The sequence below is a fragment of the Rhinichthys klamathensis genome, unplaced genomic scaffold, assembly GCF_029890125.1.
Source record: "Rhinichthys klamathensis goyatoka isolate OS25496 unplaced genomic scaffold, OSU_Roscu_1.1 h1tg000247l_1, whole genome shotgun sequence".
NCBI lineage: Eukaryota > Metazoa > Chordata > Actinopteri > Cypriniformes > Leuciscidae > Rhinichthys > Rhinichthys klamathensis.
The window spans coordinates 1099442-1124536 of record NW_026606769.1 but is presented as its reverse complement, the minus strand read 5'-3'; the positions used below and the strand labels follow the sequence as shown (position 1 = coordinate 1124536).

General features: G+C 42.0%; 1 protein-coding gene across 1 annotated transcript; it reads right to left on the bottom strand.

The window, feature by feature from the left end:
- On the bottom strand, positions 1-24607 carry rpap1 (RNA polymerase II associated protein 1). The gene is made up of 24 exons (XM_056266346.1): positions 24369-24607; positions 24028-24170; positions 23848-23940; positions 23572-23761; positions 23330-23488; positions 21835-22047; positions 21126-21241; positions 20589-20687; positions 20306-20407; positions 19424-19591; positions 19165-19344; positions 18956-19090; positions 16771-16941; positions 16273-16430; positions 15984-16154; positions 14004-14199; positions 12596-12705; positions 11802-11997; positions 11560-11706; positions 10551-10693; positions 8185-8947; positions 1564-1740; positions 388-444; positions 1-265 (listed from the first exon to the last, which is right to left on the bottom strand). Exons 1-24 carry the CDS (start codon positions 24544-24546, stop codon positions 107-109), a joined length of 4224 nt encoding a protein of 1407 aa, XP_056122321.1. The 5' UTR covers positions 24547-24607; the 3' UTR covers positions 1-106.
- Between the last annotated feature and the right edge of the window lie 488 nt (positions 24608-25095).

Below are 25095 nucleotides of genomic sequence, written 5' to 3'. Positions count from 1 at the left end.
CACGAGAAACAAAACTTTTATTTGAAAGTCTATTGTTGTCATTTGTCCCCAACAAGCTAAAAATCACAGATATATTAGGATGGTAGCTCACAAATCACCTAGGACACTATGGAACCAGGATTTTTCCTTTTTCACCTTTCTGTACAGTTCCTACAATGCTTTCCAACCTGCGGGCACGAATGGAGGGCAGCTGTTCATAAGTGCTGAAGCCCAGCTCTGAATTTTGCTGGGGCTGCCAAAAAAGCAGAAGGTGGTTCTTCAACACCTGGAGCAAAAAAACAACAACACCAGGAAAGGTGAGAAATCAAGAGAGAAATATAATGGAGATAAAAGTAGATCCTGGAAATGGAAGCTCTCTTTAAAGTAGAGGTGAGTGGCTGATGGTACCTCATCTGTCATGTAGTAGGTCTTTCTAAGCAGGCTCCGACGTGCCGCTTCCACCTCCTACAGAGTGTGAAAGTCAGGATGGTCATCACTCACAGCACAATGACAAAATAAGACAGCTAAGAGACCATCTATCACACTTGCTTCACTTTTCCGACATATTTCAAACCCAACCACTCCATTTAGGAGTTTGTGACAGACAACTTGCATTTATAATTTATAGTTTTCCCCAGAGGAAACATTTGCATAAAGTACATTTGCTTGACTTGATGACTTACATTTTTGTTTTTTCCTCATATTAAGCCATTATGGCTTCTGAAGACTGGGAATATAATGCACAAGTCATACTGACAAATTTTATTTTTGAAACTTGAGAGTCTTTAATCACTATTCACATTCAGTGTATGGAAAGAGCAGCTTAAATATTCTGCTAAATGTCTGTTTATGCTCCATTTAAGAAAGTAAGTCATATGGGTTTGTAATGTTGTAACAACATGAAAATCATTTTTGGAACTAGCCCTTCAGGATTGCTCATCATTAAGGAAATTCTTGCTTTTTTGTGACATTGGTCTTGCTCAGTGTTGTGATTTTTAACTAAAACTAAAACGATTAAAAATCCTTTTAGGTAACTAAAATGAAGCTGAAATAAAATATGATATAGATTTTAGATGAAAAAATAAAGGGTGTTTTCACCCTTTCAAAAAAGAAAATTATACATTCAGTCCTGATTTGCTAGCACTTACACTATCATTTTTAACACCGGACCTAAAGATATAAATCAAGAAAAAAAAAACGGCTTTGATGACGTATATTTTGAAACGGAACTTGTCAAACATCCAAAACAATGCTGTGTGCTGGGCTAAACAGGCTCGCTATATGCGTACATATGATGGTATATGATGGAGCTGACGACTCCATCATATAATGGGTAATATGATGCCTGTAATGGGTAACATCGCGCCTACGACGAGAAAAAAACGGTTTGCTTGAGCATTCTGTCCTTTTTTCAGGGTCGCAGCTTGTGACATGTCCTGTTTTTGGTTTGATTACATGTCTTTGGTCCGTGTTGCATTCATATTTCAGTCAAACCTCACCAGAGTTTGTTAAAATCCATTGTGAACCCACCATTAAATGAAATAATACTAAAATAACACTGGTCTTGATGCCCTTGTAGTTTACCTCTGCCACTGCATGCTGGGAGTAGATAAAAGCATTGAGATGGGCAACAGCCACTGCATAAAGCACAGGACACCAGTTCCTCTTCAGAGCTCCTGTTACTAGTGCTCGAAAGTACAGCCGCAACAGAGGCAGGGAGTCCTCCATGGGGGACGTGAACTTCTCCAGTGGAACAGGCAGCTGTAAAGGACAAACAAATCAGATTTCAGCTGGAGACGGTCTTAACTGCTTCACAAAAGGGATTTACAGTTTAGTCATACATATGGCACATATATATCTATGGATAAGCTCTGAAATGGCTTAAAAGGGCAATTTTCTTTCAGTAAGAACTACTCGGTTACTATCGTAACCTCAGTTCCCTGAGAGAGGGAACGAGTATTGCGTAGCTATACGCAGTGGGGAAACTCCTTTTCCTCGATTTACTGAAACCTATATGTAAAACGCATTTGCAGCTGCACAGCTAGCACACTGAGCGTCTGGCACGCTCATAGGCTGTGCTGCCGCAACTGCACAACCAATGGCGCGGGCGACTCTGACATACAGCCAATGAGCTAGCTCAACGTCAGAGCCCGTCAAGGGGGTGTGGTTTAGCCTATAAAAGACCCCCGAATTCGCCATTATAGCAGGTTTATACGACTGAAGCGACAACTTCACCCGTTACTAAGTGCGGCCGGCTACGCAATACTCGTTCCCTCTCTCAGGGAACTGAGGTTACGATAGTAACCGAGTAGTTCCCTTTCGAACGGTCACTTCGTATTGCGTAGCTATACGCAGTGGGGACGCCCTGTAAAACGCCGCACCCTTAGTAACTGGTTGCACTGCAACTCAGGCCCCCTGAGCTAACAGAACAAGCCAGAACCCAATATAAGAATATATATATATAACAGACCAGACACTGTCAGGCCTGAATAATATATAAGAGTCAGTAACAACCAACAGAATATACTAACAAACCCCGACACTGTCAGGATTATTAGTACAATTCATAACCAGCCTAAGCGGGTTTTATATATGTATGTATGTGATTATGCACAGTAATTTTTTGTAGACAAGACCAGACAGCATCGAGTCTTAATCATACTGAAAGAACCTTCGCCTGCAGGGAAGGCACCTCCATATTATAGAACTTCATAAATGTGGAAGGCGAGGACCAGCCGGCCGCCTCACAAATATCTTGAATGGGAAACCCAGATGACCAAGCCCATGACGAGGCCATGCCTCTAGTCGAATGGGCCCTGACACCTATAGGGCAAACCTGACCCACTGAAGTATAAGCCATAGAAATGGCATCCACTATCCATCTAGACAGTCTTTGTTTGGTAACTGGACCACCCTTAGATCGGCCACCAAAGCAGACAAACAGCTGTTCTGACTGTCTAAAAGACGCAGAACGCTCCAGATAGACTCTCAGCGCCCTGACAGGGCAGAGAAGATTAACCTCCCCATCCTCGGCAGAAGGGGGAAGGGCTAATAGCGTGATAACTTGATAACTAAACGGCGTTGAGAGCACCTTGGGTACGTAACCATGCCTGGGTTTGAGAATGACTCTGGAGTCATCCGCTCCAAACTCCAAACATGCCGGACTCACAGAAAGGGCCTGCAGATCTCCCACTCGCTTGATAGATGCCAATGCCAACAGGAGAGCAGTCTTGAGCGAGAGTGGTTTTAGACCCACCGACCGGAGCGGTTCAAAAGGCGGCCCCTTCAGGGCCCTGAGGACCGTGGAGAGGTCCCAGGGAGGTACTGATGGGGGCCTGGAGGGGTTAATTCTCCTAGCGCCCTTCAGAAATCTTACTACCAGGTCATTTCTTCCCAGTGATTGACCAGCCACCAACGCATGATGCGCTGCGATGGCTGCCACATAAACTTTGAGCGTGGACGGGGTGCGGCCCGCGTCCAGTAGCTCCTGCAGGAAGGAGAGTACCACCGATACCTCACATGACTCTGGGTCAACTCGATTTTCCGAGCACCAGCTGGAAAAACCCGACCACTTCAAAGCATACAGACGCCTAGTAGACGGGGCCCTTGCTTCAGAGATAGTGCCTAAGACATTGTCAGGAAGGCCCCCGGGTACCCGTTTAGGGGCCACACATGGAGGGCCCATAAATCGGGTCGGGGGTGCCATATCGTCCCTTTGGCCTGTGTGAGGAGGTCCCTCCTCATTGGAACGGGCCAGGGGACCGTGTCTGACAGCTGAACCAGCTCCGGAAACCATGGTCTGGATTTCCAGAGAGGAGCCACCAGAAGGACTGGGCATCCGCTCTCCCTGACCCGTTCGATGACTTGTGGGACCATCGAGATGGGGGGGAAAGCATAAAGGGGGCGGTTGGGCCAGGGATGGGCCAGCGCGTCCCTGTTCTTCGAGAAAAACACCCTGCAGTGGGTGTTGGCTCTCGAGGCGAAAAGGTCGATTTCGGCCTCGCCGAATCTCTCCCATATCAGACTGACCGTCTGAGGGTTCAGAGACCACTCGCTTAGGGGAGTGTTGCCCCGTGAGAGCATATCCGCGCCCAGATTTTGGACGCCCGGGATGTGCGCTGCTCTCAGGGAGCTCAGGTTGGCCTGTGCCCATAGGAGGAGGTCCCTCGCCATAGCATACAGGTTGCCCGACCTGATGCCACCCTGGCGATTTATGTAGGCCACCACTGACATGTTGTCCGTACGGACCAGGACATGGTGACCCCTGAGGTTTAACAGAAATGCTTTCAGGGCCAAACCAACTGCTTTCATTTCCAGACAGTTGATATGTAAGCTCTGCTCCGTGCTCGACCAGAGGCCGGAGGCAGGCTTGCCCTCGTGCAGCGCTCCCCAACCCAGGTTGGATGCGTCTGTAAAAACCACCTTCCTCCTGGAAACTACCCCCATGGTCACCCCCTTGTGGTACCAGTCCTGAGCCCGCCAGGGAATCAGTGCTCTTAAACACCCGTGATTCACCATAATGCGCAGGCTGCCTGACTGCCATGCATGGGTTGGCACACAGCGTTTCAGCCAGTGCTGCAGCGGGCGCATGCGCAGTAATCCCATGTGGAGTACTGATGATGCGGCTGCCATTAGACCAAGCAGTTTCTGAAACCTCTTCAGAGGCGCGTGCTCGCGCGCCCTGAATGCGGCTGCCAGTGTCTGCACAGAGAGCGCGCGCTCCTGAGTGAGCCGCGCTTTCATTGTCACCGAGTCTAAAACCGTTCCCAGAAAGACCACAGTCTGGCTGGGGTTCAGTTCGCTTTTGGCAACATTGATTGTGAGACCCAGGCATTTTAAATGGCCGAGAATCAAATCCCTGTGAACTATTAGTTCGTCTCTCGACTGCGCTAGCACCAGCCAGTCGTCGAGATAATTCAGCACACGCACACCCTGGCTTTTTAGCGGGGAAAGCGCTGCATCCATACATTTCGTGAATGTACGGGGTGCCAGACACAGACCGAACGGCAGAACGGTGTTTTGATATGCCCTCCCCTCGAAGGCGAATCTCAAGAATGGCCTGTGACGAGGGTCGATCTGAATATGAAAGTATGCATCTTTCAGATCCATTGAAACAAACCAATCCCCCGGGCGAACTTGCGCGAGAATTTGTTTGAGTGTTAACATTCTGAACGGCCGTCTCATGAGAGCCCTGTTCAAACGTCTCAGATCTAGTATGGGTCTGAGCCCGCCGTCTTTCTTTGGAATTAGAAAATAGCGGCTGTAAAACCCCGAATACATTAGCGCGGGAGGGACTGACTCTATCGCTCCTTTTGCTAATAAATTCTGAACTTCGGTGCGAAGCACGTGACCCACGCCGCTTCTCACCGATGTCTCGATAACCGCCTGGAATTTCGGGGGCCTGCGAGCGAATTGGAGCGAGTAGCCTCGCTTTATAGTGTTTATGACCCAACTCGACACACCGGGGATGGCTTGCCAGGCCATCACCCGTGTGGCTAGGGCTTGACACACTGAATGGGGGGGACCGCCTAACATAGGGGGACCTGATACCCTTACACTGTGATTTGTGCACATACTGAGTGTTTGACTGATTATACCGGCTTTTGCCCGGGGGGATTTCAGTCTTACAACAGGGCGGGGGCCGCCTAGTGAAGGGGGACCGTGAACCCGTGTGATGTGATTGTGAAACATACTCTTTTTGTGCTTTATTTGGGTCGCCGTGAAAACGGCGTTTGTTTGCAAAGACGCGCTCACTGCTGCGGGCCTGTTTACAATAATAAAATCCCCAGCCGCCTGAACTGAACAGGGAGCTGTGGGAAGTTTTGCCAGCTTTTTCGAGGGTGGTCCGGCTAGCGCGAGACACGAGCCCTCTCTCTTTCCTCTCCGTGCTAGGACGACTTCGGAGGCACCTGGAAGGCCGCGGCGCTGGGTCGAGGGCCTTGACGCCTGGGGAGCGGGTAGCGCTTCGCGGGCCTTAGCTGGCGTTGGCTATCAGCCGCAGGGCGGGGCTGAGAGGCCTGTTTCACCGGCTTGGCTGGATGAGGCGAAGGCGGCGGCTTGGGCTTGCTGGTCGCGGAGCTCGACCGTTTCGGCAAGAAGTGTCGCATGGCCTGGGACGCTTTCTGTGCCTCTGTGTACCTCTCCGAGAATCCTTTCACCGCCGGGCCGAAGAGACCGGAGCTGGACACCGGGGCGTCGAGAAACCTCGTTCTGTCGGCGTCCTTGATCTCAGTGAGGTTAAGCCAAAGATGGCGCTCGAGCACGACCAAGCTCGCCATGTTTCTTCCGATGGCCTGTGCTGTAGCCTTAGTAGCACGCAGCGCTAAGTCTGTAGCACTCCTCAGGTCTCGAAAGGTCTCCGGGTCCGGGCCAGACTCGTCCATGGACCGGAGGAGTTTGGCCTGGTAGACCTGCAACACGGCCATCGTGTGCAGGGCCGATGCAGCCTGACCGGAGGCGGAGTACGCGCGTCCAGCGAGGGCTGAGGTGTTTCGGCAGGGTTTGTTGGGATGAGCGGCTCTAGCTCGCCAGCTAGCTGCAGTGCTCGGGCAAAGATGAGCTGCCACGGCCTCTTCGAGGGGCGGCAAAGACTCATAACCCTTTTCCGCTGCGCCATCCACGGAGGAGAGCGTCGCGGAAACTGCAGAACCCACACGTGCTGAGTAAGGAGCGCGCCAGGCCTTGGTTAGCTCCTCGTGGACCTCGGGGAAAAATGGCGCCGGTTTGTGACGCGGGGCCTGCTGGCGCCCCTCCAGAAACCATCCATCCAGTCGACTACGAGGCGGCTCCTCGGGCGAGGCCCACTCTAGCTCGAGGTCCGCGACGGCCTTCGTCAGGATCCGAAGCATTTCGGCGTCGGAGTTCGTCCTGGTCGCTAATCCACTGGCCACGGATTGAGAAGCGGTGACGGGGTCGAGAGAGCCCGGCCATTCGTCCTCAGAAGCGGCGATGGATATGCTGTCGTCGCGCTCGAGAGATCCGCCGAAGGAGACGAGGCCCGCCACGTGTGGGGGGGGGCGTTGGTCTCCTGTGAACAGGACCGGTGATGGCGTTTGAGTCGGAGAAAGTGAAGCACGCGGGGACGCGGCCGGCGTGCGTTCACAAATCTCCATACCCTCCGGTTGCCGTTGGCTGCGACGCTTCTTCTTCCTCGGAATGGAAAGCGTGGTTGAAGCGGCATCGCCGTCTCGAGAGAGAGCTAGCCGATTGCGCAGCACGGAGATAGGCATGCAGTCGCAGGCCGCACATCCGCCGGCAGAGAGTGCATTCTCCGCGTGGTCGACACCCAAGCAGGAAATGCAGCTCTCGTGTTGGTCTGCCTCGTGCAGACGGCCTCCGCACGTGGCGCAGGATGAACGAGGCATTCTGAAACAAATCACAATAATATAAAGGATATAGGATGTCGCCGGATAGCCACAGGTGAGACGGCGTCAGGAGACAATCGACGTGCAGGCGAAGTCTGCTGAAGAGAAGCTCGCTCAGGCTGAAAGGCTTGTTCGACGGCGAATTCACAGTAAAAAGCTCAGGGACATGTGTACTGTCGCTGAAGGAGTAAAATCTGCTATAATGGCGAATTCGGGGGTCTTTTATAGGCTAAACCACACCCCCTTGACGGGCTCTGACGTTGAGCTAGCTCATTGGCTGTATGTCAGAGTCGCCCGCGCCATTGGTTGTGCAGTTGCGGCAGCACAGCCTATGAGCGTGCCAGACGCTCAGTGTGCTAGCTGTGCAGCTGCAAATGCGTTTTACATATAGGTTTCAGTAAATCGAGGAAAAGGAGTTTCCCCACTGCGTATAGCTACGCAATACGAAGTGACCGTTCGAAAGGGAACAGCTATTTTTTTCAACCAAACAGCCACTGTCAAGTAACTGTCAAGTAGGCAAAAATAAATGATGTGGTTTTATTTTGTCACAAAACTTCTGTGACTCTTATTAAATTTCTTTGAATTGCAAAAAGTTAAATACAATAAAATCACTTTCATTTATATGCAGTAGAATAACAATACATGGTAACAACATTTGTCAACATATATTTTTATTAAAACCATTTAGAGTCACCATGAAATCAAGATTTGTTTATGAAATCTTGCAGTATTTATTATAAATGATTTATCCATCCACATCATTATTTTTTTTATTTTTTAAACATGTTTCCAACATACTTATCCTGCACGTAAAACACTTGATGAAAAAGAAACCCCTTACCTGCTGTAGCGAGACCCCCAGCGATCGCAGCATTCCCACATGTTCACCAAACACAGCCAGCCTCATGGTGACACTGTAGCGCCGCTGTAGAGGCAAAAGCATGAAGCAGCCAAAGAGCAGGTCACCGAATGACACAGCCTCATACTGCGCCAGTAGAGCCGAGTATAAGTCATGAAAGGAAGCCAGGCCTGGTGGAGCTGAGCCCAGATCCAGCGCCTCAAGCTGGGCTGGCCGTGTTAGTCTGCGAAACAGCGCCCAAGTAAGCTCTTGCACAGGTCGTTCCAGGAAGAGGTCACTGGAGCACAGAAACACACAGGCTAGCCGGGCTAACTTAGCCACTGGTGGCACAGCCGTGAGCGCTTGCTCCCTCCAGCTCTCCAGCACAAGCAGCCATTGAAGGCAGTGAGTGGCTGACTGTACAGACCCTGCTGGAAGAGACTCGACCTGCTGCCCACCGCCAGCTGACTGTCCCGTTCGCTCATAAAGACTGATAAACGGTAAGAAGGGCCAGTCGGAAGGCAGCGAGGGGCCAGTGAGCTCAGGTAGAAGATGAGAGCGGACAAAAGGGTTTCTGCCGAGGTACCGGTCCCGGGATGAAAGGACAGAGGGTTCCATGTGTGCCAGGTGGGTGAGGTAGCAACCCCGGATGGAGGGCAAATGATGAAGAGCGTCACGTAGCAGGGCACCAACGGCAGGTGAAGTCCTCTCCTTGAGCTGCAACTCAGCCAACGCGGCCACCTCTGGTTCACCACAACCACCCTCACTAACAAGGAAAAGAATAGAATAATTACTAGATATCCATATTACATACTTCAAACTCTCATGACAGAGAAAAAATATATTCGCAAAGTACATCCTTCTCAAAGTACATCCTTCCAGTGGTTAAATTGTGAAAATAATACAAAAAAATATGAATAAATAAATAACAGTTAAAAAGTTTGGGGTCGGTTATATTTGTTAATGTTTTTGAAAGTTGTCTCTTATGCACACCATTTATTTGATCAAAAATACATTTAAACAGAAAATTGTTACATATTATTACAATTGATTTATAACCTTTTTCTATATTCATATATACTAAAATGTAATTTATTCCTGTGATGGCAAAGGTGAATTTTTAGCATAATTTCTCCAGACATCAGTGTCACATGATCCTTCAGAAATCAGAGTTGAAAAGTTATGCAGCTCAATTTTTTTGTGGAAACTGTGATGCGTCTTTTTCAGGATTGTTTGATAAATAAAAGTTCTAAATAACTGCATTTGTTTGAAATAGAAATTTGTTATAACATTATTAATGTTTTTACTGTTATTTTGATCAATGTAATGCATCCTTGCTGAATTTACCGCCCACAGCCCCCCCCCCCCTCCCTCCCTCCTCTTACTGAGCCCAAACTTTTGAAGAGTAGAGTAAAATTAAAGAATAAAATTCTGTAGATAAACACTAAGTGAAATTCACCAAGAATACATATGAAAAAATATATAGCTAAAAACAACAACTGTCAACTGTCCATGGAAAGATTGCTCCATCCTGTCAGAAATGTGCAGTTTGCTGCTCTCTTGTGAATATAAAGTAATACTACAGCTTGAAAAAGCTGGGAATCTAAAATTGAATTATTATTATTTTTTTAATCATTGCAACAACACAAATTATAAAACAATTTATAGCATGTTTGTAACAACTGAAAGGCAGAACACAAACAGTACACAATCAGAATGATGAACAATATTATGAAGCCAATTCTAAACACCCAGCCAAGACCTGGTGTAATGGTATATGGTGTTAACCTGGCCCTTGCCAGATGAATTTCACTCCGCCTAGCTTCACTCACATCCTGGATGTGAGTGAAGCTAGGCGGAGCGAAATTCATCTGGCTAGGGCCAGGTTAATATGGTGTAACCCTTGGTGTAATTTCTCTCAATGAGTTTCAGCGCTTATCTTTGTACAGTTAATGAAACATAAAGCCTGTCCTTGTGGTACATGTCTGAAGAGGTTCAAGAATAATAATACTATCATTTCACACCAAAGCAACATAAAAGACATAATCATTAATTCTAACAGTCAGTTAAGATTGAACAAAATGAGGGCTAAATTGGCTTTTTTCGTTTCTTTCTTCCTTTGCTTAGACTGAATTCAAAGTATAGTGACATTTGTAATGACAATAAACAAACATGCAAAAATAGCATTTATTTGAGGTTAAACAAAATGAGGGATAACTTGGCTAAAATCCAAGCATCTGAATATTTATGGGCACTATATAGAAAGATGTGAATATTATTTTGTGAATACAATATAAGAGACAAATTACAATCACACTAAGACTGCAAGGGAGATGAGAGCTTGCGGCAAAGCTTCATCAGATACTTACGGAAGGAGGCTGTGGCTGAATGTCAAGACAGACATGAGTTCATGTGCCAAGTATTCACTGCCAGGCAGCAGCCAGGACAATAAAGCCAACGATACTTGGTGGAACAAGAAAGCGTGTTTGGCCACCTCTGGGTCAACTGGAACCTAAAGATAATTAAATCACAGAATAAAACAGGGTTCCTATTTCAAACTTCACATTTCAGTTCCTATCTCAGGGTTCACATTTTCCATACATTTCCAGAATCAAATCTCCAAACCTCTCTGTTGATTTTTCAGACCGTGTTGAACATAAATGGTTCATACAGCATTATTTTCAGCATTATATTTGGTATATAGAACAGTGATCTGTTCTCAAAGGTGATAACATGCGCTTATATGATGTGAAGAACCCTAAAATAACAGTGATTGTTTGGTCCTTTATCTGTTGCTGGTTTGAGTGGCATTTGAGTAAACATTGTTTGAGTGAAGTTCAAAATAGACTCGCCTATGGTAAATCAAACAGTTTTGTGTAATGAAAATGTGCACCTTGAATTCATTCAGTCATGTTTGACAAATCACTGTATGATCACTAAACTTTTGCAATGAAAACTGCTTGTATATATATATAAATTATACATTTTATATTTTAGAAAACTGAATGGGGCAATAATCTGAAAACACAATATTCTTTTTTCCATACTTATCCAGACCTGGAAATTACTCAAATCAAATTCCATACTTTTCCAAAATTCATAGGAACCCTGATAAATGCATTATGCATTACATTTCAATTTATTTCAATAATTAAGTTTTAAACCTATTTTTCAGGTCAGATTAAACAATATATTTCATTCATTAAGCAAAGAAATTAAAACATATTTCATTTTCTATATAAAAATATTCAAAATATTTTATACAATATAATATTACATTTCAAATTTATTTTATAATTTAAAATAATTTATAAATGATATCAGTATACATAATATGTATACAAATGCTGTTTTGTTAAATGCAGCGGTTGCAGTTACCATCTTGTGAGCCAGTCTGAGCAGTAGATACAGCAGGTGGTGCTCATGGCGTAAAATCCAGGCGCTCATGTGAGAAACAGAGGGCATGGCTCCGATACAAGACCGCAGATAACCCAGTACAGCGTCAGAGAGGATGAGACGACTGAACTGATAAGAGACAGAGAAATAAATTTGCCACGAATTTAAAAAAAAACGCAGCATTTTTTCAGATCTATTAAACAGTTTAGCCATAGCGAATTTACCTTCTGAATTAAGCCCTTGTGGATGGAGGTGATGGTGTTCAGCAGGTATAGGAGGGCAGTAGGGAGGGACAGAGGGGAGTTGGGTCCTGCTATCGTGCTGGAGGTCATCAGCCTCGAGCAGAACAGGCCTGGCAGACTGGGGACGACCTCCCCACCAGGGGCACTCAGCCCGGGGTTACAGATCACAGAGCTGGACCTGCAGAAGGAGATCATATTATGTTCCATTTTTGTATGGCTCAAAATGATCACTGTAACCTACAATACAAGCCCAGGCACGTCCTTAGTTCATTTACTTACATCAAATGCTATATTAAAATGGCAAAAATAATAAATAAAAAATACAAAAAAATGTAACTTCTTACAACATTATTGTATAATTTATGTACAATAATTATAATTTAATTCAGGGAATATAATTCACTTAATTCTTCAAGTGAACACTTTTAAAGAAAAGATCAATACATTTGAAAACATCTGTTGCAATCTAAGTCATATATTAGTAATTTTATTGTACAATAACACCACAAATAAAGTCATTATAATTTTAAAATCATTACTATTTAACTAACATTACTAAACCATTTCACATGTTTTATTTTATTAATATTACATTTTATTGTTGTATATAACATTATGTTGTTGTCATTATGTTAATGCAACTATAATTAATCAGATATTTTTTTAAAAGCTAATACCTGGTTTGTTTTAAAAAAACAAAACATGAATTGATATGATATACAGTAACCGATGTGGTTACTCTCAGAACACTAAAGTAAAATAACAGATCCCCCTACCTGAAGCTGCTGGCCAGATTTTGCATGGCCTGATGGGATATCAGGGGCAAAAGCACGTCTGAAGTTAGTGACTCTAGTTCCTGTAGACACTGTACCGGCTGGAAAGAGCTCTGACAAATGAATCAGATCAGATTAGTCACGTTGCATATGCAAAGGATGGTAATTATTTAAAGTATCTGTATATAATAGGTCCATTTGCATTAAAAGCTTCAGTTACCACAACTAAATTTTGATCAATTCTAAAGGGATAAAATAAATATGAGACAAAAAAAATAAATTATGTGAATACGAGGCTATGAATGGCACTCAATATATAATAGCAGTGTAACATAAAAATACTTTTTTTGGTGAAGAATCATTATCAGCAACTATTTTGTGCAGGCAGCATTATATTGCCTTGAGGGAACTGACTGAATACGTTGAATAAATCTCTCATATTTTGGTGTTTATCACACCACAAGCATTGATTCAGGGCAGTTTGTTTTTAAAAGGAGCCACTGTTTATCCACTTTGCATCTTAGAGATAAGTTCATGTTTCATGTATCATTCATGAATCTATTGCTAAACTTTTCAAAGCATTTAAAGGGGTCATGACATGGATTTTTTTTATAATTGTAATATTTTCCTCATTCTAACCCTCTGTCTGAAATGATCCATTTTTAGGGGGCGGATCCTGACTGCTTCATCTTTCAACAAAAGTTTCTTTGCGAACTCTCCATTACGCTTTGCCTCATTTACAAACATACAATCCTCTGAGCAATCCGGGACGCCATTAAAATAAACCATCCACTTGTTTCCGACCCTGGGGTCCTTCTAAAGTCTGTACAGAGATGTAAACCAGTTGTTTAAAATGGAAACAAAGCCAACGTTCTTTCACTCCTCCACTTTTCACTCTTGATCCTGTTGTCAACGGACTCGGAAGTTCGTGGAACTGATGTACTGCATGTCAGAAACTGAACGCGCATCTGTATACCGTATCCAGTGTAGACAGCGGCAGTGATTATAATGGGTTGTGTTTGCTTCTGATGTGTCGTTCACAATCAGTGTAGGCAAATGTCAGCTGTTAAGCGACTGAATGCCAGTGGGCGGAGCCTATGGTGTGATGATTTATTCGTCGATGTCTTTCTCTGGAGGCAGTCTTATGCAAATGTATTTGCCTGTATGACATCACAGATGCAGCAATAAAAAAAAAGATTTCTCATGTCATGACCCCTTTAAATAAATGTAAAAATAAATAAATGTAATTTGTGTAATTATGGCTAAAAAAAAACCTTTAGGAATATGCCTGTTTTAAATACATAAGAGTAAAACAGGCATCCAGAAGAAAAGACTGGTTTTGAAATGACCTTGTCAGTGAGGCTGGTGTGACACTGGCTTTGATTCTTATTTCATTCTTATAAATACATACTTGCACACAGAGCTGTGAATAATACGCCTCCACGTAGAGCAGGTAGGATGGAAGCAGAATCAGAGCACTTGACATTTGAGCCGAGCCATCGAGTGCTCTCACACAGCCCTTGAGAGAGCTAATAACAGTGGGCTGGAGACCCGTCACATGACTCCACAGAACAGGAGGAGGTGGAGGACACTCTGTACCCTGAGCACTGTCGATACACACATCCAAACAGCTACAGACCATATCCAAAATGTATGGTAAAAATGAAATTGCAATATTAATAATTAATAATAATAAGCAAGACAAAAAAACAAAGTGGCGCATTTTTCTCTTAATAAACATTAAAACAGTGGTTAATCCTACCAAGAGTTCCTGACGAACTGTAAAAGTTAATCAAATAGAAAATAATCATAAACCTCTATATGATTATTTTTAAGGAACCCATGGAATTACTTAAAGGAATAGTAATTCTGTCATCATTACTCACCCTCAAGTTGTTTCAAACCTGTATGAATTTCTTTCTTCTGCTGAACACAAAGGAAGATATTTTGAAGAATGTCGGTAACCAGACAGTTGATGTACCCCATTGACTTCCATAGTAGGAAGAAAATACTATGGAAGTCAATGGGGTACATCAACTGTTTGATTACCGACATTCTTCAAAATATCTTCCTTTGTGTTCAGCAGAAGAAAGAAATTCATACAGGTTTTGAAACAACTTGAGGGTGAGTAAATGATGACAGAATTTTCATTTTGAAGTGAACTATTCCTTTAAATGCTTAAGTGCACATTCCCACATATTTTTTATTTATGTAATGTGCAATTGTTCAGACATCTGGACAAGGTTTGCCACGAATAACTAGGGCTGGGTATCGTAACAAAATGTTCGATACCGATACCTTGACTTCGATACCGGTTCCTGAACGATACTTTTTTCGATACCAATTTTGTGTAACCAGTTTTAACAATATAACATTACCTAATTTTTTTTCTTTTTCAGTTTGTTTACTTTTTTACACTCATATTTTGAGTTTGTAAAAAAGCACCAATGCTAAAGTTTCATCATTTCATCATTTAACAACATGTATTCTTTACTTCAATGAGCTCATTGTTTCTGCCTTAATGCATTGTTTAACAATGAAACTGAATGAAAATTAATTGAAATGCATTACACTGTCACCTCTGATAACAGATCACTCTAAATTGTAATTTAGACACATGCATTTTCTGTAAAGCTGCTTTGAAACGATATCTATTGTGAAAAATGCTATACAAATAAATGTGAATTAAATTAAATATAGGCTACTGGGGGGCGGGATACTGTATATGCCTCGCGCTCAGCACGTGAAGCTTGCCGCAAAGCACTGGCAAAAGTAGCCTAATGATTATGGATGTGGAAACAATAGCAAGGAGATATTTTAAATATTTATTAATGAACAAGTGTTTACTAATGGTTTGTTCACACCGAAAGCGAATTTAATTATTTGTGCGAGTAGATTACATACAAAGTCAATGCAAAGACGTGAATAGACGCATCATTCGCGCCGGGCGTCGCGAATGATGCGTTTGCCGCGAACGTCTTCCGCGCAAGTTGAAAAATTTGAACTCGAGCGGAAGATTTAAGCGTCTGACTAGACGCGATATACGCGTATTTGACGCTCTATTCGCGTTCGGTGTGAACACACCATTACTCTCAAGTGTATTCTGTGCGCTTCTAACACACACACACACACACTACAGCCTCACGTGCGACGAGCCGCGTCTCTGGGCAGCCGCGTAAACTAGTGTTTTTTCCGCCACAGCCAATCATACTGAATGCTTATTGTTTCACTGACGTTGACGAGATTAACCACTTAGGTACCGAAATTTGGTACCGAAAAACAAGACATGTTTCGATACTCGGTAGTATCGAGGCAATTCGGTCGGTACCTAAAAAGTACCGAACTCGGTACCCAGCCCTACGAATAACATATCCTAAAAGTGGAGTCTCACCTGACTAGGCCTCTCTGCAGTTCTTCATGGCATCCTGCCGTTTGAGTGACCTGAGTAAGCAGCACCAGCAGAGCTCTGATTCGGTCCAGCTCCAGAAACAGCACAGCTTCAGACGAAGCACACGGCCGGTTCCCAGCCTGCAACCTCTTCACCAGCACAGGATACAGATCCCTGGAACCACATCACTACAATCAGATGCTTTGAATACATCCCTAAACATCTAGTTATTTGTCACAACCACAGCTTATTGTCATAATTTGAAAGGGAAGTGAATGATGATCACCCTTACGTGTAAAGACTGCAAGCCTGTCCGTAGCCGGCAGCAACTGCAAACAACCTCAGAGCCTCTGTAGTGCAGCGAAGAGCTTCACCTGCTTCCAGCAACATCTCTGATGGATCCACAACCACTAAACGTGACAAAAGCTCCTTTCCTCCTAGAGAGTTCAGCTAAGAGACACAGGATAATTAGAGCCATGCTTTGACTATAAGATAAATATCATACTAAAATGGACAATTTCGGTGTATTAGAACTTTACTTATTTAGGAAAACCATCCAAATTTGACATCCAAACAGCATTGTAGCCCATAGCAAGACCATATATACACATTTTTAGCACAACAGTATGGTCTGACATCTGAGTTGGAGACCTGTCACATCTTTTAATAAGCATCATACTCATTTACTAAAGAGGCTGGGAGACCTATCAATCTTGCAATAAGTATCATAATTATTTAAATTTGGTGGGCACTTGATACTGTTGACCTATGCTATTCAGGGAATACTCACTATCCTAGCACAAGCATGCCTCCCTGCACTTGCTAAAACACGAAGCAGCTTCATCGCCAAAGCAACAGGCAGTCCATACAAAGAAGATGGAGCCTGGGAGACGGTAGGAGTCCAGGAGCAGGGAAGGAACTCAGAAATCACAGTCTCCATCAGTCGTGGGCAGTTCAAGATCTGACAAAAAAAAAAAAAAGGTTTGCATTTCAATAAAAAAATCTGACACAGATCAGAAATTGCTGCACGTGTAAACACAAAAATCCGTACAAGATCTGATTTTTTCGCATCCACTTCCAAATGTGGTTTTAAATCATTCCATGCCACCACAAGGCGAGGGCCTGTATGCGCTCGCATATAAGAAATTGTGTGCACACAGAAACATTCATGAGCACAGAAACTGTTTTTCAACCTCTTGCCCTGTGAATTTTATAAAAACAACAGCTTCGCTACTGAAAGCAACATTAGGCAAATTTCTCAGCAACGAGGTGATAACTTCGCAATTGAACTCACAGCTTCACGCAGGCAATTCACACTCACAAATTAATTATACACAGTACACACACATATATTATGTAAACACAAACTTTTATTTTGGATGTGATTAATCCTTTCACATTCACAGCCCTACACAATCTCTTTTTCTCTTGTTAATTAGAATTCATTCAAATAAATGTATTCTTACTGCAATACTTTATTTCACCAACAAAATCGTTTTAGGCAGGGATTAATGTAAACAGATATCGGATACAAGTAAACTGAACTTGAACAGGCGGGACAGAAATTTGGATATGGTCAAAAGATCAGGGGCCTCATGTACAAAGACTTGCGTTGAATTCATACTAAAACATTGCGTACGGACAAAGCTGTAAATGTGCGTACGCACAAAAAAAAGCAGATGTATGAATCTCTGCGTACGAAGGATCCCACGCATATTCTCTTTGTACATCCCAATTAACGTAAAATTGAGCGCACATGCACGAGCACAACGCCCCACCCAGTCTCCTCCCCCAATTAAATTAATTTAAATATGGTAATTAGTCCAATTTGGCAAAAGAAACCTGCAAGAACATGGCTAAAGCAAGCAAGAAACGAAATTTCACTGAAAATGTATTCTGTGTTAAAGTGTAATTTATTCCTGTGATCAAAGCTGAATTTTCAGCATCATTTCTCCAGTCTTCAGTGTCACATGATCCTTCAGAAATCATTCTAATATGATGATTTGATGATCAAGAAACATTTTTGAGTATTATCAGTGTTGAAAACAGGTGTGCTTCTGCTTCATATTTTCATGGAAACCGTGATATAGTATTTTCAGGATTCTTTAATGAATAAAAACTTAAATCAAACAGATATAGAAATCTTATAATCTTTTGTAACATTATAAATGCATTTATTCTCACTTTTGAACAAATTCATTGTGTCCTTGCTGAATAAAAATATTCACCGAATTAATGAAGTTTATTTTTTATTCCTAGTTAAGCCAACACTGCCATTGCTAGACGGGGTGTATCAATTTGCACATGCTTTATATATGTTCTTACTTAATTGCATAATAGAATATTTTAATAAGACTCGTGTGACAATAATATGTCAAATAATTTATCAATTACAAATTATAAGCAATATCTGACAGCTGGTGGTGCGATAGAACAATTCGTAGTGTAATGTTTGCCACTTCACTTTATTGCCTCTATGAGTCACCAACGGACAAAAATCACGACAAATATACGTACGCCAGACATGAAGTTTACTTGGAGGAACGCACATTCTTAAGTTAATTTCACTGTTAGTACATCTGGCCGTGAACGTGAAAGCTGACGTACGCCGTGTTTTTGTGCATACGCAGTGTTGATACATGAGGCCCCAGATCTGTGCGGTGTAAACCCCACCTTAAATGAAACTTAAACAAGGATTAGAAATCTTGGCAACTAATTGAAATAAAACAAGCTGAAGAACTAAAATTTCTAAAACTAAACAAAATTAGAACTAAATAAAAGCGAAATAGAAACATTTTAGAAAAATAAAAATGTCAAAAAGATATATGACTAAAACTTACATGAATGAAAACTGAAAATATTCTAATTCAAGTTATTATTAAATATGATTCTAGACCGGGAAGAATTAAAAAAAGTTTGTCGCAATGATATATAAATAACAATAAAATAACAGTGGTTGTTCAGAATTCAGTTACCTGTGTGGCTGCAGCGGTCGAGTGGCGAGCGATTCTGATCAGAACCTCTAGAATATCAAGAACAACTCGTGGAGAGGGCCGCAGCACCTCCAGGATGTAACGCAGTCGAGGAAGTCCCTGCATCCTCAGAAAGCCCTGATGACAACACACAAATTTGAGAGTCGCTACTAACTGACTACAGAAAGAGAGCAATCTTAGAGCCCAGTTACCTTGACAACATCCTGCCTAGCAACATCATGATCTGTTTTCTTTTCTTCTTTTTCCTTTGCCGTTTCTTTTAAGGCTTCATCCAAGCCTTCATCTTCCTCATCCTCATCCTCCTGAACAGTTGGCAGCAAAGGAAATGTTGCCATCCCGAGTAGCCATGAGAAGGCATTATCCAAGCACTCCTAGAATAAGAGAAATCAGAACTGTTGTGCTTCTTTATCCCTAAGTGCATAAATGATACGTGAGATGATTGTCTCTTACTTCATCATCGGGTGAAACCAGCAGAGCTCGCAAGGCATGCACCGCTGCTGACATCACACCCTCCACACCGTCATCCAGGGAGAAACGCAGAAGGAAGAGGAGTCCAGCATCCAGTAAAGAAGACAAGACGCTGCCCTTCAGAGAGGAAGTGTACTCACCAGCACGGGCCTGATGGAGAACACAAGCATACAGTGTTAATAAGAGACAAATCTACAGAAAGAAAATATTACGATGGATGGATGGATTTTTGTTCAAAATTAACAATTTAAATGAGACAATAGTACATCAATCCTTCTTTCAAAACGTGCTTTTGTTTTACCAAGATTCACTATGGTAAGCCTATCATAGGCATTTATATGTTAGACCAGGGAAGGATGGTTTTTGTGGGAAATTGCGTACATATTCTTCCGCAAAAAGCTTGCAGTTTTATTTTTTAACTAATAGAGGGACAAAAGTTACATAGTGTACCTTTAACAATGCAAAATATTTTAGTAAGGCATTGTTACTTTATTGAACAAGAGAAAGTGTCCAATAAAAGGGAAGTACTATTAGTATAAAGTGAGTACTATTCTGTTGGTCATGTGATTTCAACATGTCTGTATCCATGAGGAGATTTGCTACATATAAAATAAAATTAGTTTCAATCAGGCTGCCACTATGACTAGAGTCTTCATCTCATTTGAGTTTAGATTATTTTAAAAAAAAAATCAAAAGTACTGTTTATTTTTTTAATATCAATTTTTTAATGATGGGAAAAAGGGACAATCCAGCATTTACCCTCTTTAATAATAGTGTTTGTGAAATCAAATCTGCTGTGATCTAATAGCTTTTCACATCAACTCAATGAACTTTTTGTGTTTTAATTTTTAAATGTTGGTTTACTTTGGTCAGGACATTAGCGAGAGTGCTGACGGCCAGATTGCGCTGTTGGTTGAGCTGACTGCGAGAGAGGAGGAAAAGCTCTTGCAGTGAATATCCAGCCAGCTGGAGCAGAGGAGAGAGAGAGAGAGAGAGAGAAAATTATAAATATTATTACACATATGACAGATGCACACGTCTGCATTTGACTAATACAAACATCTTTTAAAAGAAGTACTGGCATCAGTTCTATTTCACTGCCAGTCTAAAAACAATCCAATAGATGAATTTAGCTGAAGCAACCCACCTCTGGCTCCTCTCCATGGTGATGCAGGCCCAAATGGGTGGGCAGGTCTTTGGTGGCTGGGATGAGAGTGCCAGCGAAATCAAACCGTGCTTGCATAGCCTGAAAATGTAATAAAGCATTTATACAAACAAGAAGACAGAATACCAGAGAACATTTAATTTATCTCATTAAAGTCAGTATAAAATGAAATTGAACTATTTTCTAAATGCATGTAGATTCTGTTGTAAACATTTAATCAATGCATGTTTCAGTTTTTACTTTTTTCTTTCTGACCTTCATCATAACTGACAGTGAAATGACAGCCTTCTTTCTGGTGATGTAAACCCATCCCTTTCTTACAAATTACTGCAAGCTCGTATTCAGATACACTGGGATGTAATCACAATAGAGATCCTTTATGTGCATAGCGCAGATATTCCAGGATTAATTAAAGTCGTTGCCAAAGCTTAATACTTCGGGTTTGGGGTTTTAGAAAAAGTACAACTAATTAACAAGCACAACTAATTAAACCACCTTTGTAGGTTTCATGGTTTGTACCTTTTTGGTGCTGAGCCTACTGGGTGCAGGAAGGTCTCTAGTCCATTCCAGTTTGTCTAGCTCCACCTTGTCCATGTGAAGCCATACCTTCTGTGGCTTGATGGGCAGCTCCTCCTCTGCAAAAAATAAAAATAAAAGACTTTCAGTTATTTAAAAACCCTATTCACATGTATATTGACAAACACATACCACATGCTGACGGCAGTGTAACTATAGAAGAACTGTTCTCTGAACGGTAACCTCTGGTGTGCTTCATCCATAAATGTCATTGAGTCCCTCTTATCTCTATTACCTTAAAACAAATTGGTGCTTGCTCTAGCTAACTCTGCTCTAATCAGACTAATTGAAATTGATGCATCTGCCTTAGCATGCTGGGCTCACAGCTTAGCTGGACAGATCTGCAAAGTGTACAGTCCAGAATATGTGTGGCCAGTTCCAAGCCCAGGGTGAATAAAGAACTGGAAACCATCCAGCTGCACTTGTGCTGACAAGATTGAGAAGACACCGTCCTGTACATTAGCTTTACTTTCTAATGCTGTATGCATGCAGACTAGTCCAAATACCCCATTCAGCCTTCTTCATGAGTAGCATTTGTCAAATAAACCACAAATATGTAGGTTTACCTTGTTTTTACAACATTTCATCACAAAGCAAATGGTAGCTATATTATGTGATCTGTTGCTGCTAAATAAGCTCTGAAATCACTTACCTGTAATTGGAGGCTGAACTACAAGCGGATTCTCATCTTCCTCATAATCCTCCATGGTATCCCTTTGAGATTCCTGAGCTTTCATTGTGTGGTCTAACTCTGTAGAAGTGCTATTAGGCGGAAAGTTTTCTTTTTGCACAGGCTTGGATGATGACTCAGATTCTGGTGTTCTCTGTGCCTTCCGAGATCTCACAAAGTCCACTAATCTAGGGTCTGACATAATGCAACAATGTGAGCTCTAAAACTCTTAAATATATTAAAAGAATAAAATCAATAAAACAAAAATAAGAAAATGGTCAGTGAAAGGGTGCTTAAATTACAACAAAAAAAAACTTGCAACCTTGTTACTAAAATATGGGACATTTTCTGGCAACAAACATTTATACTACTGTTGAGAAGTAAAGTTAAAGTTTTTGAAAGAAGTCTCTTTTGTTCACCATAGCTGCTTTTATTTGATCAAAAATGTAATAAATTTGTATGATTTTTATAACATAGTAAATGTCTTTACTGTCACTTTTGATAAATTGGATGCATGATAAAAGCATAACTTTCATTTTAAAAAATATACTGACCCTAAACTTCAAATTACAATAATTGGGGAGACTAGCGTGTTAAGGAACCAAATAATATATATATTTTTTAGGGGTGTAACGGTTCTCTGTAAAAAAAATAAACTGTTCTCCACCCACGGTTCGGCATACTATACGCTGATTTCACACAGCTGCCGGTGGGAAGAAAACCGGAAGTGTCGCTTTTAATCATAGGAGTCGCGAATGCGATGGCGTATTGTTGTGTTTAAAGTAGAAATTAGTTATTCTAAAAATGTACATACATTTCTTTCATACTTTAGAGTAAACTATATAGTGAAATTCATTTATAAATAAAATGATTTTTTTATATATAATTCAGAACGTAAAAAAAGAAGCAGGAACGAACTATATACATTTTCCTATATTGGATATTAACATCCAATAGTGTAAATCGCAGCAGCAGCTTCAGGTTGGTAGTCCAAGGCATTGTTGTCTATCTGTACTTCCGGGGTTCTTCCCACCGGAGCCTCGCTTTCGATTTCCTCAAAATGGCGGCTGCGTGAAATCAGCGTATTGCGCCGTGGTTCATCTTAAATCTGACGACGCATCTATAATAGGGTTTGTTGAAAATAACAACGCGTAAAACAGACAGAGTTCGGCAAGTGTATGCATTCTGGCTTCCCAAAACGTTACAACCGCGATGAGAAAAAAACGTGGACAAAACAGTCACGTTTATTTGTGCTGTTGCTTGCAGTTTGATTATTTGTTCTTATTTTCTTTTTTATTTGACAGTAGTCCTTTTTCTCCTGAACATAGCCAATGCCGAACCACATATATATTTCTTACAAAGAAAGAATTACCATTTACACTACTATATAACAGATTTGAATGGTTGATCCTGCCAAATACAACACTACAATTGTGCACTTCACTTCACTTCAAAACTAAGAAGATATTGAGCTCACCAAGCTGTGCTAGCAGCTTCCTCTGTTCCTCCAGTATCTCACTCTGGGACATCGCCTGCAACCTTGCCTGATTCTCCTCATGGATTTTCATTGTCTCCATGGTACTATTTGCAATCGCAAGTCCTTGACCTGAAAGTAGCAAGGGGCCACCAACACGCGCTGTAACAGAACCACACACAGAAATTATGGCATGCTTTAGTTAGCCGTGAAAAACTTTCTGGAATGTGATAGCACTCACTCACCCATAACATCTGATTCAGGTCGCTCAGTCTCCATGCTCTCCAATGGTGAGAAGCCCACATGTCTAGATGCAGAAGACTGATCTCTAGTCTCTGAACCATTTAAAGACTGAACATCTTCATTATTAGACCTCTGTGCTGCAATTTGACGTGCAAAAATACTTTTTCTACCTTTAGGAGCTCTTTCCTGCCCCTATGTGCAGTGAAAAAAAAGGCAGAATCGTCAGACAAGTGAACTGAAGAAAGGATTTTTTTTGTGCATGTATAATGTTTTCTCACCTCACTTTCCACCACAGATCTTCGTAAGACTTTAGGGAAAGCAGTGCCTGTGATACATGGGAGCAACACAGGTACTGCACTCGTGTCCCTCTCCTGTTACGAGGGAGACATAACCAATAAGCATGGCATTGTGTTATCATTCAATCAAACAACAGACTGTAATAATTAAATATAACTCACAATGATCCTGGCGAGAACAGCACTGATATGGGTATCATGTCTGTCCAGTCGCTCTTCTGGGCCCTCATCTTCAAAACGCACCCGCTCCTGTTTAAAACGAGACTTCTTTGCAGGGGTCAAGGTGGGAATCTCATCTGGAAGATCTGAAGGTGTAGATACACTAATTTCAGCCCAAAGCTAGTGGTAACACTTTAGAATAATAGTTTATTTTACTGGTGAGTTTAAAATCAGCCTGATCCTATGAATGCAGGTCTAATGAAACTCATCATTAAATCTGTGTATGAAAATGCTAAAAGATGAGATTCAATAACTGCCAGAAAGCTCAGATCTTTCTACATTACCCTCAATAGTCACAACATCTCTGTGTTTTTCCTGCTCATGTGCACCAGCAGCGTCTCCTCTGCGTTTATCAGGGCGCTTCACTACAGTGACAGTGGACTGACCGCCCGCCGCCAGAAGCTCTTGCTGCTCCCGGAGCAGATCCGCCTCGCTGTCTGCGGACTTGGGACGCCGCAACATCCCAAACTCCTGAATTAACACAAGGGAGTCTAGTGTTTCAGAGAAGAGTGTCAGGACTAATACCGACTCAACATTTACCCCTTAAATTTGCATCTTGTACTTCACTGACTTAGTCTTAATGTGTATTGCTTAATATTCTGTAGCCGGGAAGATCGTTTATGCCACGATCCTCTGTCAGCTATTTGGATGAATATGTACTCTAAACACATGAGTTTACAAACGTGTCTCAGCTTCCGGGTTATCTGTGACCATTACAAAATAAAAGCCCTTTCGGTTTAAGAGGTTTTCTGTCTTTAAATAAAATATTGCATCGTTATTAAAAGATATAAAAACACAATTTAACATAAAATAATGAATTTTATGCTATTGTATTTTCTTATTATTCTTTTTATTTTCATTACTGAAATTGAAGTATGTGTTTCCCTTTCACTATCATTTATATTATTATATTATATTATTAAAAATACATAATTTAATAAATATATCATTCACAAAGCTATAAGAGGCTGGTTTTGAGTGATTGGCATTGGCATAAAGGATAATAAAAAA

Coding starts and splice junctions, on each gene's coding strand:
- rpap1 (XM_056266346.1), bottom strand. CDS start 24,546: ATGTTGCGGCGTCCCAAGTCCGCAGACAGCGAGGCGGATCTGCTCCGG. Junction 20,688..21,125: donor GTAGGCTCAGCACCAAAAAG/GTACAAACCATG, acceptor TTACATTTTCAG/GCTATGCAAGCACGGTTTGA. Junction 445..1,563: donor CCCAGCATGCAGTGGCAGAG/GTAAACTACAAG, acceptor CACACTCTGTAG/GAGGTGGAAGCGGCACGTCG.